Source organism: Leuciscus leuciscus (assembly GCF_965113295.1).
Source record: "Leuciscus leuciscus genome assembly, chromosome: 11".
Taxonomy (NCBI): domain Eukaryota; kingdom Metazoa; phylum Chordata; class Actinopteri; order Cypriniformes; family Leuciscidae; genus Leuciscus; species Leuciscus leuciscus.
In genome coordinates, this window is record NC_138735.1 from 33,097,827 (window position 1) to 33,115,815 (window position 17,989).

At 40.8% G+C, this 17,989-nt stretch overlaps 2 protein-coding genes across 2 annotated transcripts in view; one reads left to right on the forward strand and one right to left on the reverse strand.

Annotated features, from left to right (window-relative positions):
• The window catches only part of LOC309509815 (uncharacterized protein), a 75,868-nt gene that overhangs the window by 29,253 nt on the left and 28,626 nt on the right, over nt 1-17,989 (reverse strand). The gene's annotated exons all lie outside the window — the stretch shown is intronic.
• LOC309508795 (uncharacterized protein) lies at nt 10,179-16,626 on the forward strand (the record flags this gene model as incomplete). The annotated part of the gene is made up of 3 exons (XM_082183266.1): nt 10,179-10,254; nt 11,815-11,939; nt 16,201-16,626. 3 exons carry the CDS (start codon nt 10,179-10,181, stop codon nt 16,387-16,389), a joined length of 390 nt encoding a protein of 129 aa, XP_082039392.1. The 3' UTR covers nt 16,390-16,626.

The following is a 17,989-nucleotide window of genomic DNA, read 5'->3' on the forward strand; positions in this document are numbered from 1 at the left end:
ACCGTACATCGACTGGTTCTTCTCCATCAGCACCATGGACGACCAGTATTTTAATGATGTGCTGAGTGTTGTCACTGCAGCTGTCCTCCTGCATACAATTTAGAAGAAAAATTATAATTCTTTTGAGAAACAAAAACAGAATTGCTGGAATTATTTGAAGTGACTTGAACAGAATGAACACATACACATAATAAAATAGACCATATTGTTTCGATTATGTTAACCCTTTGATGCGTACGATTAAACCGGTGTGATTATATTGTGCATTTCAGGCATTTAAATACACCTTAGTATAGTTACCACACACATTGTGTAGGTAACTATAAAGTTTACTCTTTTTTCTCCCACTTCACCGGCCTCTTACCTTCAAGTATTTTGGGAGAAGTGGATGAATTTACGCATTGTAAATCCAACAGATCCTATTCTCTAAATTCCAGTGCATACTAACATGGCGATGCCCAAGTAACATAAAGGTTTTTTTTAAACGACAAAACACATTCACTTGAACATTTTTGAGAATAGGATAATCAGATAATCAGTTGATGACATAACAAATTTGATACAAGTCGAATCGCTGTATGACCTGTTACAATCACGACACGTCGCCGTGGAAATAATAAGGTGATATATTCTAAAATATCAGTCGACATAAAAACTCACACTGGGTGGTCAGCTAGAATATTTTAAAGTTATGTGTGAAAAGGTTAAACTGAGTCAAATTTATTTCACAGTAATGTAGCATTAATTAAACATTTATAGAGCATGGCATGAGATGACTGCACTCCAGTTTATAGCCCCCTCACCCAAAAATAAAAATTGTCATCATTTACTCACCCTCAAGTGAATGTTGGTAATCAAATAGTTGACAGTAGCCATTGACTTCCATAGTAGATTTCCAATGGCTACAGTCAACTGTTTGATAACCCATTTTCTTCAAAATATTTTCCTTTGGAGGTTCAAAGAACAGAACAAAGAAACTCATACAGGTTTGGAATAACTTGAGGGTGAGTAAATTAAATTTTTAAATTTTGGTTGAACTTTCCCTTAAATATTGCTTTAATGTACTTTAAGCTTTAAGCTTTTTTGGTATTTAATTAGAATAATTGTCACATATACATTTAGTTTATTCTTTCAGAAGATACACAAATTTTCCCTTTAGGCCATCGCTGAGCAGAACATGTCCATCCCTTCGTCTACCTTCCCTCTCTTACTTTAGGGTTAACTTGCATTTTAAACAGTAAAAACAAACTATCATTTAAAATAAAAATATGCTTTACCAGACAATCTTCAAAAAGATCATCTTCTTTCTCGCCAAGGTAGAGAATGAGGCCGCGGATAACTGATTCACGTCTCATCTCAATGCTTTGTTTCTGTGAACAAATTTATATTGTATCATTAAACAACCTTTTATTCATACACAATGAACTTAATGAAAACAAGCGAGAACACAATAGCATTCATGCGCAAGGAGCACTGTTTTGAGCAAGATGGCACACACATGCACAACATGTGTGTGCATGTATGAGAAATACTTTTAAGTTTTGATGTGCATTGGTCAAGCCTGAACATGAATCTCTGCTCCAGGGAAATTGTAGTGATTCTCCTGAATTCCTCCTTGATCTAATGTACCAATATGATTCAAGAGTACAACAGCAGGAATTTTGTTAAATAGTCTGATGCAGGGAGCGAGGGTTAATTCTGTATTTTATTTTCATGAAATAGTTTGGAGCTCCATAATCAGATGTCACCACACACGCAAACTATGTTGCACCAGTGCTACTGTGGTAAATTCATTCATCACACAGACCTTTTCCCAAAAGGATTGAATGCCTAAGTAGATCGTAGAATCATTGCCACCAGGGGCATAGTCATCTTTTTTTTAAATCTTTTTTATAAGGCTAAGAAATCAGATGCACTGCTTAACAACAACCTCTAATTTGTATTCTATATATTTTTTTCCTTATGAAAATTGGTTGATTGTTTTATGTACTGCAAACATTTGTACATTGAGTCATCATTGATTTTATACAATGTAAAAAAAAAAAGAATAAGGCAGAAAATATATTTTAGAGTTTCTATACTGTAATAAAGGCTATGTCTGTTACGATGAGGCAGGAATGAAGCGGAGAGAGAATCCATATGCAAGCATTACATTTAATAAAACAAAGAGGTAATCCAAGCAGACAACAGAACACGGAACTCAGGACATGAACAGGAAACAGCTACAACGACCGACAAACAACAACTGAAGCAGAGAGGTTTAAATACAAATGCAAACAAGCTAAACAAGATAACAAGGGGGCGTGGTAAATAAGAAACACCTGGGAAGACTAATAAACAAGAAAAACTACAAAAGACTACAAAACTGGGCAGGAAATAACAAGTCCACTGGGCGGAACCAGCGGCGAAGAGGGCTCTGTGCTGGACGGGACCAGCAGCGAAGGCTCTGTGCTGGACGGGACCAGCGATGAAGAGGGCGTTAAGCTGGACAGAACCAGTGGCGAAGGAGACTCTGGACTGGACGGGACCAGTGGCGAAGGAGACTCTGGACTGGACGGGACCAGTGGCGAAGGAGACTCTGGACTGGACGGGACCAGTGGCGAAGGAGACTCTGGACTGGACGGGACCAGTGGCGAAGGAGACTCTGGACTGGCGTGAAGTGTAGGCTCGGATGGACTGGCTTGAAGCTCTGGATCGGCAGAAGTGACGTGAACAGTCTCTGGATCAGCAGAAGCGACGTGAACAGTCTCTGGATCAGCAGAAGCGACGTGAACAGTCTCTGGATCAGCAGAAGCGACGTGAACAGTCTCTGGGTCAGCAGAAGCGACGTGAACAGTCTCTGGATCAGCAGAGGCGACGTGAACAGTCTCTGGATCAGCAGAAGCGACGTGAACAGTCTCTGGATCAGCAGATGCGACGTGAACAGTCTCTGGATCAGCAGAAGCGACGTGAACAGTCTCTGGGTCAGCAGAAGCGACGTGAACAGTCTCTGGATCAGCAGAGGCGACGTGAACAGTCTCTGGATCAGCAGAAGCGACGTGAACAGTCTCTGGATCAGCAGAAGCGACGTGAACAGTCTCTGGATCAGCAGAAGCGACCTGAACAGTCTCTGGATCGGCAGACGTGACGGCAGGCATCCTGGGGATAAGAATCAGGCGTGGCTGCCTTCTTGGCTGGATATACTCAGGCGTCACTGCGGCGGCCATCCTGGGAATCAGCATCAGGCGTGGCCGCTTACTTGGCTGGAGATTCCCCCTTAATGCTGCTGGATTCATCTTTGGTCGGTCGTTCTGTTACGATGAGGCAGGAATGAAGCGGAGAGAGAATCCATATGCAAGCATTACATTTAATAAAACAGAGGTAATCCAAGCAGACAACAGAACACGGAACTCAGGACATGAACAGGAAACAGCTACTACGACCGACAAACAACAACTGAAGCAGAGAGGTTTAAATACAAATGCAAACAAGCTAAACAAGATAACAAGGGGGCGTGGTAAATAAGAAACACCTGGGAAGACTAATAAACAAGAAAAACTACAAAGGACTACAAAACTGGGCAGGAAATAACAAGTCCACACAAGACAAGGGGAACACAAGACAGGAATCATGACAATGTCAATTAGCACTGCATTACTCATGTCGCGTTACTTTAATGTTTTAAAAATACCACGAGATTGCTTGAAAAATACACAAACCATATATTTTCGTAATCGTTATTATTTTCTTCACGTTTCATCAGGCAAAATGTCTGCTTTTTATTTCAGGTTTTCAGCGTCTCTGCAAAAGTTAGGGGAACGAATTTACATTTTATAAAAAAGTAAATTTAATTACCTTGTCTCCAGCGTAGGCCCATGATTGCCACCAATGTTCCCCTTCAAGGGAACTCGCACTGCGTCGTTGTCTTGACGACACTAGGGGAATGCCCCCAGCGTAGCGCATCTGAAGCATGAATGAAATCTGTCCAATCCTGATTGGTGCTGCGTCATGACGTAATAGATGACGGCATAACCGGAAGATACAAAGGGACGCCGGCAAAAACACACGTTAGCTTTTTGCTCTTCAGCTAAAGTGCTCTGTGTGAATTGCATGTCCAATTTAGTGTTGTTTGTCCTTTTATATCAGTTAAAAAGCACAATAATGTCTAGCGAGCAGTTCAGACGGTGTGTGCACCATTGTCTACGCTATAGCTACCATTGTCAGCTCCTTGAGGAGGTCGGCCTGATATGCCTTGGTGGGCAGAGCTTACATGGCGGCTGGGCGGGCTGGTAGTTGCCTGCATACTATGGCGGTATTGCAGGCATATCAGGCTGACCTCCTCAAGGAGCTGGATGAGGGCGAGGGTCCCTCTCCAAATGACATCATGGAGCTGAGGAAAGCCACCGACTTGTCTGTCTGCATCACCAAGGAGACGGCCCGTGCCATCGGCCGCTCCATGGCTGGTATGGTGTGTGTGGAGAGACATCTCTGGTTAAATGTGTCGGGGATGAAAGAGAGGGAAAAACATTTTCTTCTTGACTCCCCGATTTCGCCTTTTGGCCTCTTCGGCGGCGTGGTTAGTTCCGTAGTCGAGAGGTTTCAGGAGGTGAAAAAGCAGTCTGCTGCTTTCCATCAATACCTCCCTCGCCGCTCTGGCTCCTCTGGGAAGGCTGCCTCAAAAGGGCAGCCTTGGCCGTCTGCCAGCTCCTCGCACCGACAGGTGCAAAAAGAGAGTGTCGCCGCCCGCGCCCCTACGTAGGGAGCATGGCAAAGAAGGCGGCGCTCTCGCGGCAAGCCTTCTGAGCCTAAGGTCGATCTGAGGACCGTCCTTCAGGCAAAGAAGGCTTCCTCCAAGCGGTCCTAGTTACGGCCGGATCGCTGAGAGCTGTCCCTTGAGAGGCTGGCTCCCTTAGTAGATTATCTTGGAGCATGGTCATGTACATTTACATTACATTTACATTTAGTCATTTAGCAGACGCTTTTATCCAAAGCGACTTACAAATTAGGACTACATTAAGCGAGTCATCATGAAGAGGCAAAAACAACACAACAACGCAAGAAGTGCTCAGAATACAAAGTTCAGGCATTATTCAGAGTAGCATAAGCCTGATAAGTAATGTTTCAAAGGGAAAGGATTTTTTTTTTTTTTTTTTTTTTTTTTTTTTTTTTTTATGAGGTTAAGTGCTCACGGAATAGATAGGTTTTCAGCTGTCTTTTGAATGTTGTCAGGGATTCTGCATTCCGGATGAGGGTGGGGGGAGTGTTCCACCAGCATGGAACTGTGAATGAGAATGTTCTGGAAAGTGATTTTGTGGCTCTCTGTGATGGAACCACGAGACGTCGCTCGTTGACCGATCGTAGGCTTCTGGTAGGGATGTAGACTCGTAGGAGTGCGTGAAAGTAGGAGGGAGCTGAGCCTGTGATGGATCTGTAAGCAAGCGTCAATGCCTTGAATTTGATGCGAGCAGCGAGAGGTAGCCAGTGCAGAGAGATGAACAGAGGAGTGACGTGGGCCCTCTTGGGCTCGTTGAAGACAAGACGAGCTGCAGCATTCTGGATCATCTGTAGGGGTTTGGTAGCACATGATGGGAGTCCGACCAGAAGAGCATTACAGTAGTCAAGCCTGGAAATGACCAGGGCCTGGACGAGGAGTTGTGTTGCATGCTCAGTTAGGAAATGCCTGATCTTCCTGATGTTGTGCAATGCAAATCGGCATGATCGAGCTGTCTTTGAAATGTGATCTGTGAAGGTCATCTGGTCATCAAATGTTACTCCAAGATTTCTGACCGACCTTGATGGGGTGATTGATGATGACTCTAGCTGGATGGTGAAGTCGTGCTGTAGAGACGGATTGGCAGGGAGGATGAGAAGCTCAGTCTTTGCCAGGTTGAGCTGCAGGTGATGTTCCTTCATCCATGTGGAGATGTCCGCCAGACAGCTTGAGACCCATGCAGCTACTGTGGGATCATCTGGTTGAAATGAGAGGAAGAGCTGCGTGTCATCAGCATAGCAGTGGTAGGAAAAACCGTGTGCCTGTATGATGTGTCCCAGTGATGTAGTGTAGATGGAGAAGAGGAGGGGACCAAGGACTGAACCCTGGGGGTCCCCTGTGGTCAGTTGATGTGCTCTAGATACTTCGCCTCTCCATGCGACCTTGAAGGACCTACCTGTGAGATAGGACTCAAACCAGTGGAGTGAAGTTCCTGTGATGCCCAGTGATGAGAGGCTGGACATAAGGACCTGATGATTCACAGTGTCGAAGGCAGCAGACAGATCCAGGAGAATGAGGACTGAAGATTTGGAAGCAGCTTTTGCGATCCGTAGGGCTTCAGTGACCGACAGTAATGCAGTCTCAGTTGAGTGTCCTTTCTTGAAGCCAGATTGGTTGACATCCTGCTGGTTGTTTAGCCCTCTGGAGTCTGAGCGGTTTTCTGGGCCCTTGAGATGTTCTGACATGCCCTGACATTTGTGCTTTTTTCAGTTGCTTATAAACATATTAATGGCAAAGGTGTAAATTCACTCTATAAAGCACAAACAGGGCTACCATAATATGTGAGCCACGTGTATGTACATGTTTTAATTTTTGAGAGAATAATGTTTATGCGTGGATATTGAAAAAACTAAAAACTAAAATTTCTGAAATAAGGCCACAAAACACATAGTAAATATGTGTCAATAAGACTTTTGACCAATGGATGTCGTCGCCTATAGTTTTTTCTTCAAAATTATGTGAAAATAGTCTTGCTTTATCGTTCAAATAAAACCATACATTGATTTAAATTGATGTAAAACAGGTTTTGCTTGGAAAGCCAATATGCGAGGAGGCGTGAACGAGGAGTGGTTTTCACCTGAATTACCACCCACTCTGCATAATGACTCTGTATAATGATGAGCCATTCACACAGGTGTGAAACTGGCTGAGCCACAATGCTTGGACAAAAGATATTTAGAAGAAGACTTATATTGACCATTTAAGATTTTGCTTACATCTATCTTGTACATATGTTGTGCTATTTTATTAAAAAGGTAATAAAAAACAATAATTACAATTTCAACAATATTTCAAGTGTACTCTTTCTTTGTAAAAAAAGAGAAAGATTATAGGCCTACATTTTATCTACGTATTCATTACTTTGAAAATAGCCAACATTGGAACAGCTAACATCTTAGTTGATGACTTTATTTTTGACAAAAATATTAGGCTATTTTATACATAGAAATTGCTAAACAAAAGCTTATTTGACGAGGCAGTATATTCTACAGTAAAAACTGTACCCAAATCTACTAAACAAAATGTTGTCTTTCATATTTCGCCTGACTGTAAAGTTGTTTTCATGAAATATTAGGGCATATAAATGTTAATTTGCAGTTTACGTTGCTTATACAAATAGCCAACATTTTATTTCAACATATTTCAGTCGATTTTTACTCATCTCAGTATAGCAATACAGTTTGCTAAAACATCATTATTCGTTGACGATAGGCTTATTTACTTTAAATCCAGGAAAGTTGTTAATGAAAAAATTATTAAAATTAAGATACAATTGATACAAAATGAAATTCGTTTTAAAGAAAGGATTTGTACTTTTTGTTTTGAGGTCTCTGTGAAAGTTTGAAAGTCTTTTAGTGTTTTTTTTTAGAGCTCGCGTCCATAATGGAGAAAAAACAGAGCGCATGCCGTTCATTCGTCAATAAACAGAAACCCGAGAAGGAAAAACTTACTAGTATTCCTCAGCTCGTATTCCTCGTATTCCTCATTATTCCTCACAGCGCTGCAAGACGGTGTAAGCAAGTAATGTTCTGAATAAACTTGTGTTTTGGTTTTCTCGAGCTGATGGGGGCGTTCACAGGATTGCGCGGATTGCCTCAGCCATTTGCGTTTGAATAGCGCGCGCTCTCCGTGGGCGGAGTCACATTACATTTGAATTAGCTCTAATTAGGTCGACTGGAATCGCTCTCTTTTAATACAGATTTCACAAGATGAGAATATTTGTTTTTTATATAAATTACTTCATTTAAAAGAAGAGATTTCAAGCTGCATAAAGACATATATCACGTGTATGTGTGAGAAGTATTCACTGAGTTATGGTTCATTTTCGGACGCGTTTCAGAATGGACTACACGGACAGAGAGAAGGCAGAACTCGCTTCGTGTTTATTTTTCTTTATTTGTCGAAAAGCACAACACTATGTTTTTATTGTGAGTATACACAAAAATAATACACATTTAACAGAATCGATTGATGTATAGAACTCCTATGGAAAATCAAAGTCAACAGAGTATTCATGAGTTTCTTTTACACTGATAAAAAAAAAGCGAGCTGGTATCGCCGGCCGTCGACCTCAGGGGGTTAGAGACAAAAAGGATGTTACTTGGTTGAAAACAGCTCTTTCAAGTGTCTTCGCAATGAATGGTAGGAGAGAGATAGGTCTGTAATTCTCTATAAATGATGTGTTTAGCGTTGTTTTTTTAAGCAGTGGAGTAACCCCAGTGCAGTTGATGATGTGTGTGAGTGATGGTAGAAGTGTGGGAGAGATGGCTTGTAGAAGGTGTGAGGGGATGGGGTCAAGAGGGCAGGTGGTAGGGTGACTGGAGAGGAGAAGTGTAGATACTTCTTCCTCGGTTAGCGGAGAAAAGGAGGACAGGGGGGTATTGGCTGTGGAAGGGGTCGGTCTGGGTTCCTGTGTGTGTGGAGCTGAGAACTGACTGCTGATAGCTGTTGTTTTGTTGGTGAAGAAGTTTGCAAAATCGTCAGCAGTTAAGGAGGAGGCGGGTGGTGGTGGAGGTGGACAGAGGAGAGAGTTGAATGTCTTGAGGAGTAATCGTGTGTTGGAGGAGCTGTTGATCTTGTTGTGGAAGTATGAAGATTTTGCAGTATGAACATCAACAGAAAAGGAAGAGAGGAGAGATTGATACATACTCAGGTCAGATGCGTCTTTTGATTTGCGCCATTTCCTCTCCGCTGCCCTGAGTTCGGTCCGGTGTTCCCGAAGAGCCTCGGATATCCAGGGGTTAGAGGGAGTAGCGCGTGCTGGCCTGGAGGAGAGAGGGCAGATAATGTCTAGAGAAGAGGTAAGAGTGGAGCATAAGGTATCCGTTGCGGTATTCACATCCAGAGATGAGAATTGTGAGGTTGGGGGAAGAGAAGATGACACGGCAGAGGAAAGATGGGAGGGAGAATGTGAGCGCAGGTTTCGCCTGAAAGTGACTGGTGGTGGGGGTGGTGGTGCAGGGGTAGAGAGTTGTAGACTTAAAGTAATGAGGAAATGATCTGAGACATGGAGAGATCTCACCAAAATGTTCTCTGTGGTGCAGTCGCGTGTGTAAACCAGGTCCAGCTGGTTGCCTGATTTGTGGGTACCTGTGGTGATGAGTCGTTTGAGATCGAAAAAGGCTAGGAGAGAGGTGAAGTCTGTTGCATGCGGCTTTTCGAGATGAATGTTGAAGTCACCGAAGACTAGATCATGAGAAGAGTGGTCATGTTTCTGAATATATATAGAAGACTGGTCATGTCTTCTGAATATATCTGCGTGGGCCCTGCGTTCTGTAGAGCTGGGTTACAGACTGCAGACTGTAACCCTTGTTCCCCGAGAAGGGAACGAGACACTGCGTCTTGTCGCCACACCTATCAAGGGCAGAGCACTTGCTTAATCGCAAAGGAGCTAACGTGTGTTTGTGCCGGCGTCCCTTTTTTAGCTTTATCTTTGTATCTACAAAATCTTAAAGGTCAATATAAGCCTTCTCTTTCAATTATTTTTATTGTGTTTTATTAGTGACACATTTGAGAACATATTCCAAAACTTAGAATTAACTGCATAATACATGTTTACCTTGGATATTATACAATTTGCAAGCACAATTTGTGTAAAAAACAACTGGGTTTCCAACTGTGAATCAATTTTGTATATATATATAGTACTTTCTTGTGTCTCTCTTGCATCTTTATCTTTGTATCTACAAAATCTTAAAAGGCCAATCAATATAAGCCTTCTCTTTCAATTATTTTTATTGTGTTTTATTAGTGACACATTTGAGAATATATTCCAAAACTTAGAATTAACTGCACAATTAATGTTTACCTTGGATATTATACAATTTGCAAGCACAATTTGTGTAAAAAACAACAACTGTGAATCAATTTTGTGTATATATATATATATAATCCGTATATATATATATATATATAATATATATATCCGATGTTAGGGCCGAGGGACAATTACCACACTCCGGAGGAGCAGACACCAGAGGCGGACAACAGAATGACTTTGGAAGGTAAGTTTTTCTTTTTATTAATTTAAAACAATAAAAACAGTGCTGAGAATGTTCGGGGCTGGAACCTGGTTTGGGAAGAGGATACTCCTCTTCTCTCTGGCTCGTAGGTGGGACAATGGCTTCTTGTCTTTTCGACTCGTCAGAAAAGTGCTTGTGGGACAGACAGTGGCTTCTTCTCGCCTTCAGCTTTCCCCCACAGACAGAGCAGGTAAGTATTCGGCTCGTGAAGATGTTCTCAGGGCAGCCGATACGAATGACAGCAACTTCCTCACCTCTTCGGAGGGACAGGCAGTTACGGTGCTCAGACTCGGCTTGTGGGCGTGTTCATAAAACAGCCGATCGAATGGCAGCAGCTTCCTCACCTCTTCTCTTCGGAGGGACAGCCAGTTACGGTGCTCAGACTCGGCTTGTGGGCGTGTTCATAAAACAGCCGATCGAATGGCAGCAGCTTCCTCACCTCTTCTCTTCTGAGGGACAGCCAGTGACGGTGCTCAGACTCGGCTTGTGGACGTGTTCGTAGAACAGCCGATCGAATGACAGCAGCTTCCTCACCTCTTCTCTTCTCTTCTGAGGGACAGCCAGTGACGGTGCTCAGACTCGGCTCGTGGACGTGTTCGTGGAACAGCCGATCGAATGACAGCAGCTTCCTCACCTCTTCTGAGGGACAGACAGTGACGGTGCTCGGACTCGGCTTGTGGACGTGTTCGTAGAACAGCCGATCGAATGACAGCAGCTTCCTCACCTCTTCTCTTCTCTTCTGAGGGACAGCCAGTGACGGTGCTCAGACTCGGCTCGTGGACGTGTTCGTGGAACAGCCGATCGAATGACAGCAGCTTCCTCACCTCTTCTGAGGGACAGACAGTGACGGTGCTCGGACTCGGCTTGTGGACGTGTTCGTAGAACAGCCGATCGAATGACAGCAGCTTCCTCACCTCTTCTCTTCTCTTCTGAGGGACAGCCAGTGACGGTGCTCAGACTCGGCTTGTGGACGTGTTCGTGGAACAGCCGATCGAATGACAGCAGCTTCCTCACCTCTTCTGAGGGACCGACAGTGACGGTGCTCGGACTCGGCTTGTGGACGTGTTCGTAGAACAGCCGATCGAATGACAGCAACTTCCTCACCTCTTCTGAGGGACAGACAGTGACGGTGCTCAGATAATAACAAGTGAGACAGGACTGTGGTAATTTACCCTCTCGTTCCGTGCGCAGCAGAGCGGCGTCGTTAGGAGAGTTCGTGAGACTGGACTTTCGTGGACGTGAGAGACAGTGCTCGTGGAGTGTGGTACTCTGGGTGCGTTGAGCTCTTTCCCTCCACACCGTACACTCGAGTGGGAACCTGGACACAGCTTTAGACAGATCAATTTGAAGAAATCTTCACAGTCATAAGTCAATATTCATCCATCAAAGTTTCAGAGGAATCGCAGTCGTTTGATCTCACCACACTTGTGCATAAATCACTCTTGTAAATCTTCACACGTGTACACTTCACTCTTTCAGACACTGCAAAAACTCACTTCATCTCCACAGTGATTAATCGACTCGTTTCTCTTCTCTCTGTAGGGTGGATGACTCGAGGAATAATGTTTTCAGAAGATCAGCATGAACACATCAGCGATCCTCCCAGCTGTCCCCGTTACTACGCTTCGTTCTGTCAACAAAATCACACACACTGCCCGCAAACAAAGGTTAGTTGCACACTGGTGATGGTCAATCTTCAAATGTGGTCTTCTCAACGGGTAATCAAATGAAGATTGCACTTAACTTTTCCTGCAGTGGTTTCCTCTCTCACTTCTGCCAGTCACTCTCCTTTTTGTTTTCCTTCTGTATAATCTTCTCACTTACTTCATCGCGTTGCTGTTCGTGGTTTCTTCAGAAAACTCACCAAATGAGCATGCCTCGGGGAATCTCACAGTAGAACTCCGATCCGACATTAAACCTTCAGCCTTTTTATTTCACCGCCACTGTCAGAACACACACTGCTGCCTGCCCATCTCCCACACTGCTCAAACACTCCGTTTTTATGCTACTTTTCCTGAGCACATGCTTCAATGAAGCGCAGCTGATTTGATTCAGCTGACGTTCGTTATGGCCAACACTCAACAGAGCCAGAATTAGAACCAATGAGGAATCTTTTTGGATTTGCCAGGTTTTCACGCGGTGACATATATATGCAGTGTTGGGGAGTAACGGAATGTACCGGCGTTACGTATTCAGAATACAAATTATGAGTAACTGTATTCTGTTACAGTTACAATTTAAATAGTTGGTATTTAGAATACAGTTACATTGTTGAAATCAATGGATTACATGACGATACTTCTCTGTTTCACGAGTTTATTCACTCTCTAAATAAATTAAGGCAACTCCATGCATTTCCCAGAAGCCCCAATATGAAAACTAAAAAAAATGCGCGGTTTGCGTGATCAGTCACAATGGAGTCGGAAGAGGAGCAGCGGGAGCTAGAGGTAGAGATGGAGCCGGAACAACAGAGCCAGGGCAATAATGCGTTTCTATCTTGAAAATTTAAACAGCATTTCACATTAAAGAAAGAGAAGGGAGAACGAAATATAACTTCAGTGCAACCTCTGCTTGCAGCAACCAACCTCCTTTCAGCATCGTCGAAAGACTCCACCTCCAACCTGAAGAAGCATCTTAAAGTAGGCCTACGTTTTTTTTCAAATAAATTCTCAGAAAATGCATTAATTCCAATAGTGAAATGTCTGTTTATATCCATACTCCCTTAATAATGGAGTCCAGACATTAGAAAAATAATCGGTCTACCAGGGAAATAATGCTTGACACAAAAAAATCTTTAACTTTTAGGTGGCAAAATAGGCTATATATATTTTTTTGTAATTCTATGAATTACACTGCAAAAACCAAAAGTAATACTAGGCCTACTCACCGGATGAAGAAGGGTTGGCTCTCCACATAACATAAAATATTTATTTTATTTTATTATTCGTATTCGCATTTATGATAAAAAAAAACAAAAAAACAATGTTACGGTCGTGACAGTTCTTTGTAACGGACCAACACGATCTAACCCCTATTCGTCAAATACTGCCGTTTGGTCATTTTCCCCTCACGTCCAAAGGCCGACGTTGAGGGTACCCCCTATTCGTCGCTTGACAACGGAGAGGGCCGTCCTATAGATTTGAGTGCAAATCCCTCATCTTTGAATTTTGACGAAATGGGGTTATCCATCCAGCGGTTTGCCTGCGCTGGAAAGTATGGTTTTAGGCAACTGATTTTATGCTGCAAATGTGTATTTTGCAGTACCGTGCGGCGCATATTCTCAGCAAACACAGACCGTTCCAATAAACGTTACCATATGGTTCCCATTTGGTTATTTTTTTGGGAACCAAACAAGAACGTTAGGAATTTTTTTATTTTTAGGTTTAATTTTTATAACCTAAAGAGAACATTCTGGGAAGGTTCACTGCAGGTTGTTATTTAATAACCTAAAGAGAACCTTCCCAGAACGTTTCCTTGCAGGTTATTTTTAGGTTTTATTTTTATAACCCAAAGAGAACGTTTTGGGAACGTTCTCTGCAGGTTATTATTTTAATATCACTTACTATTAACAGGCAGATTACCAACTGACATAGTCGTCAGTACGGTCCCCTAAGGTTATAAGATATTTTGATATTGATATTTTAAATTATGTTATATATTTTAATTCTATACATGTTTATTTAAATGCTGCGTGACTTTGAAGTTTTTTAATGCGCATGCGCGTGATCAAACACTGGAGCACGTGCGCCGCGCGAGAGCAGATGGAAACGTGATGTCATCGACAACTGACAAACAACAAAACTCCCGTTTCTCACTTACTAATTGTGCTAAATTCTATATCCACAAATGCAAATATATAAAACAAAAACCGGCCTTTAAACATTTTTATTGTGATATGTTATCGTATATAAAATGTGGCTCATTGAACAAAAAGGCTATAGAAATATTTGTATAACTTACAATTTGTTTGAATGTATGTGATGTCTATCCCCCTGGCAAGGGTAATATTAAGCTGTATGCTTTGTATACTCTGTATACTGATGTTTACGTTTAAGCAATAAAATAAAATAAAAATTAAAATAAAAAAAACTCCCGTCTCTCGCTGTTGGTTTCACTGCTTTCAGGTAAGTTTAGTCAACAAAATCTCACAAATAATACACACAAACGTCCCAGACACATTTCTTACGTGTAATTGACATGCTTATGTTGAATATTTACTTTAAAGAAATGGTTTTGTGTCTTTGAAAAAGTCCGTTAGCATCTACGCTAGCAGCTAACCGTTTTCAGAAGAGAACGTTAGGCCTAAGTTACGTTACGGTTTTATTTGGGTTTTTAAACACATATTTAGTGTAGATAACAGTTTTTGATATTTTTGCTGGTAATTTGTCAATGGGTGATTGGAAGTAAGCTAATTTATAATTAGAATGCACTGTATTGTTAACTTAATCAGTGACGTCACTTACCAATATTGCTAAAATGTGATTTCAGAATAGCGAGAGAAAAAATAAAACTCTACAACAAGGGGTGAGTTATTGTTTAATCATGATAATAACTCCATATGCATTTATTTCACAATATATTATCTTTAAGATTTGTATATATATTTATCTTTTATGCATTTCACCTCTGTTCTAGCTTGATTCCTTGTAATAAACCTATCCCATGTAATATTGTTGGCTCTGTGACAAATAGCATGTTATGTTCCTAGATCATCATGCTGTGATGGCCTGCAGCACCCCCTGTCCAAGAAAATCTCCACGGCAATGAACCATATGAATACTAGTAAGCAAAACCACCTCAAACATACAGTGCACTACTGTTCAAAGGTTTGGGGTCTGTAAGATTTATGCTTTTGAAATAAGTCTCACATTTTAAAATCATTAACGCCAGGTTTTTTCAGTGAGATTGTCCTTGAGAAGCTAAATAATAGGCGACTAATACAATATTATAATGGTCATAGTTATAATAATTATTCATTTAACTATTATGATAACATGATATCCTGATCATTAGTATATTTTATTTTATTTCTTTAGGTCTGTTTTGAATTATGTTGGCCAAAGTGACTGACACCATGCTGTCCAACTCAAAGGTATTTATGTATTTGTATGTTTTTTTTTATTTTATTGATTAATACTGAAATTCTTTGTATGCTGAATGTGGTTCAGGGGGTCGACAACTTTAGGCAGTAATTTTCACAGATTTATTTATTTATTTATTTATTTAATGTTTATTTGACAGGGACAAATGCATAGTCATTGGAGACATCAATTAAAATAGCCCCACATCATCACATAGCCTTCACCATACCTAGAGATTGGCATGGTTTTATTTCAGTTAGCCTAATAGCTAGTTTGATTTGCATTGAGAGATGATCTTATGGAAAGTACCCCATGCCAATCTCTAGGTATGGTGAAGGCTATGTGATGATGTGGGGCTATTTTAATTCCAGAGGCCAAGGGAACTTTATCAGGATGCATAGTATCCTGGATCCATGAAGTAACTGGCCTTTAAAAATAAAAATCTGCCTGCCTCTATGGGAATTTAACATAGGGGTGTCCAAACGTATGCACCCTGTATTTTAAGGAAGAACATTTATTTATTTACGATACATTATTCATTCACAAAGAAAATTGGTGTCCTTAAAGGTTGGATTTTTCCTAATTTTTTTAATTAAGGCATTAAGTTCAATTTCCAAAAGATGATTTTTTATTCCTCTTTTTAGTCAACTTTAGCATGGGTGTCTAAACTTATGCATAGCACTGTATATATATATATATATATATATATATATATATATATATATATATATATATATTATCTTTTTTGTACCTGTGGGAATGCTGGAGGCATAAATGTCAGTCTCATTTTGTCCAGCCATTAATAAGGTTTCGTCTAATGTGACTTATAAATGTTTTAATTCCACAGGCTTGGATCTGTTTTGGTGCAGACTGTCAAAAAGCATCTGTCATGTTTAAGCTCCAGACCAAAGATGTCTACAAGTTTCTGGAGGTCAGTCCTTCCTCTCTGTCCAAGGAGGAGTGGGAAATACAGTATGAAAGTGTAAAGAAACAACTGGAGGAAATAGACCCACCACAAATGTGTGACATCCTCTAGACCTGCCATTTCTGAATGATCTACAGAGCGCTGACACACACGAGTCCTATTTGAGTTTTCTGCCTCATGATGCTGGTAACCTGGTATGATGATGTTTAGCCTTTATAAACTCTGTACTTATAAACTAGAGTTCTGTAATCCTTTCAACTTAATGCCTAAAACACTCTTTATATACTCCTCTCTGTATGTATCATCTCTTTGAGATCTTGCAAAAAGACTCTTGTTGAATGGATAAAAATGGACGAATGCTTAAAGTTTGATAATATAATTATTGACTTTTGTTTTTGTTTTAAATAATCTTACATCCATAGTGAAAAAAAACTATACCAAAATGTATTTAAAATACATTTATTTCATACTAAGTATGCTACAAATCCATTAACATATTTGCTGACATATCGCTTGAGACTTACTGATATAAATATTATAATAGCACAATACACATTTCTTAATATTAAGCCTAAAATATCATTATTAGTAAGTGTGGTGCTGTAATTTAACTTTACAAAACAACAAAAGACTTAATGGCACAAGATTTCCTTGGTTAATCAATCTTTAATCCAGACTGAACTCTCTTCTATGTGTGTGCACACTACACTACACCCTCATCTTGTTCTATATCTCTCCCTAGTGTTCATTCTTTGTAATAAGTCTATGTAGACACAACATCCCCCCCAAGACATCAGATTTTTCTCTCTCTACCTTAATCTTACCACTAATTACAATGGAATAACAATAACAACATTTCCATACCAAGCATTGTATCCAATGAAGTACAATTATTTGAACATGACTTTTTTCCCTTTGCAACTTCCTGAACAGAATGTTGCCTGGGCACAAAAAAAGTGTATCTTAATTATAATATGCACAACAGAATGTATAGGCAATGTATAACTATATGTTTACATCTTGAAATCTTTGAGCTATGAGGGAGGTTTGTGCATTTTTGACGGACGTCCCTCGGTCCGCTGACAGTTTTATTACAGGCGGAGGTTCCCGCCACAAGCTCAGGTGCAGGATCAGGCATCTGAACAGCTTGTACCAATTGCGAAGAATGCCATTTCCTTCTATCCTCTAGTACGTAGGTATTCAGACCCACTTGTTCCTCAATTTCAACGGGGTCGGAGAATTTGCAGAGTCCCTTCGGCACATTAAAGGGCTTGTGCATCCGCACCATGTCCCCCTTTTTGAGGGGACATGTCCCCATTTGGCGCCTGTATACTATTTTACAGTTCTGTATAGTAATATCTGATATAATGGTAATATATTAACATACTGAAACTTCATAAATATGCTTTGTTCTTTATTTGAAGCATTATTCGGTTCCCAACAGATAAAACCTTAGACTACCTCAAATTTCTGCAAGAGTAAATTCAGTAAATGAGTCAGACATATGGGATGAATTAAGTATCAAAATGATTAACATATGCATGCATAATTATCTATGAATATTATCCCTTTTTAAGAAGATGACCCGAAAACATAAAAAATGTTCCAGATTAAAATCTTAACAACTACATTCTATTTTGTGTAAATTTGTGCATGTAATGCAGACTGTAAATTATAAATTACATTACACATGTATATTATACATTTTTAT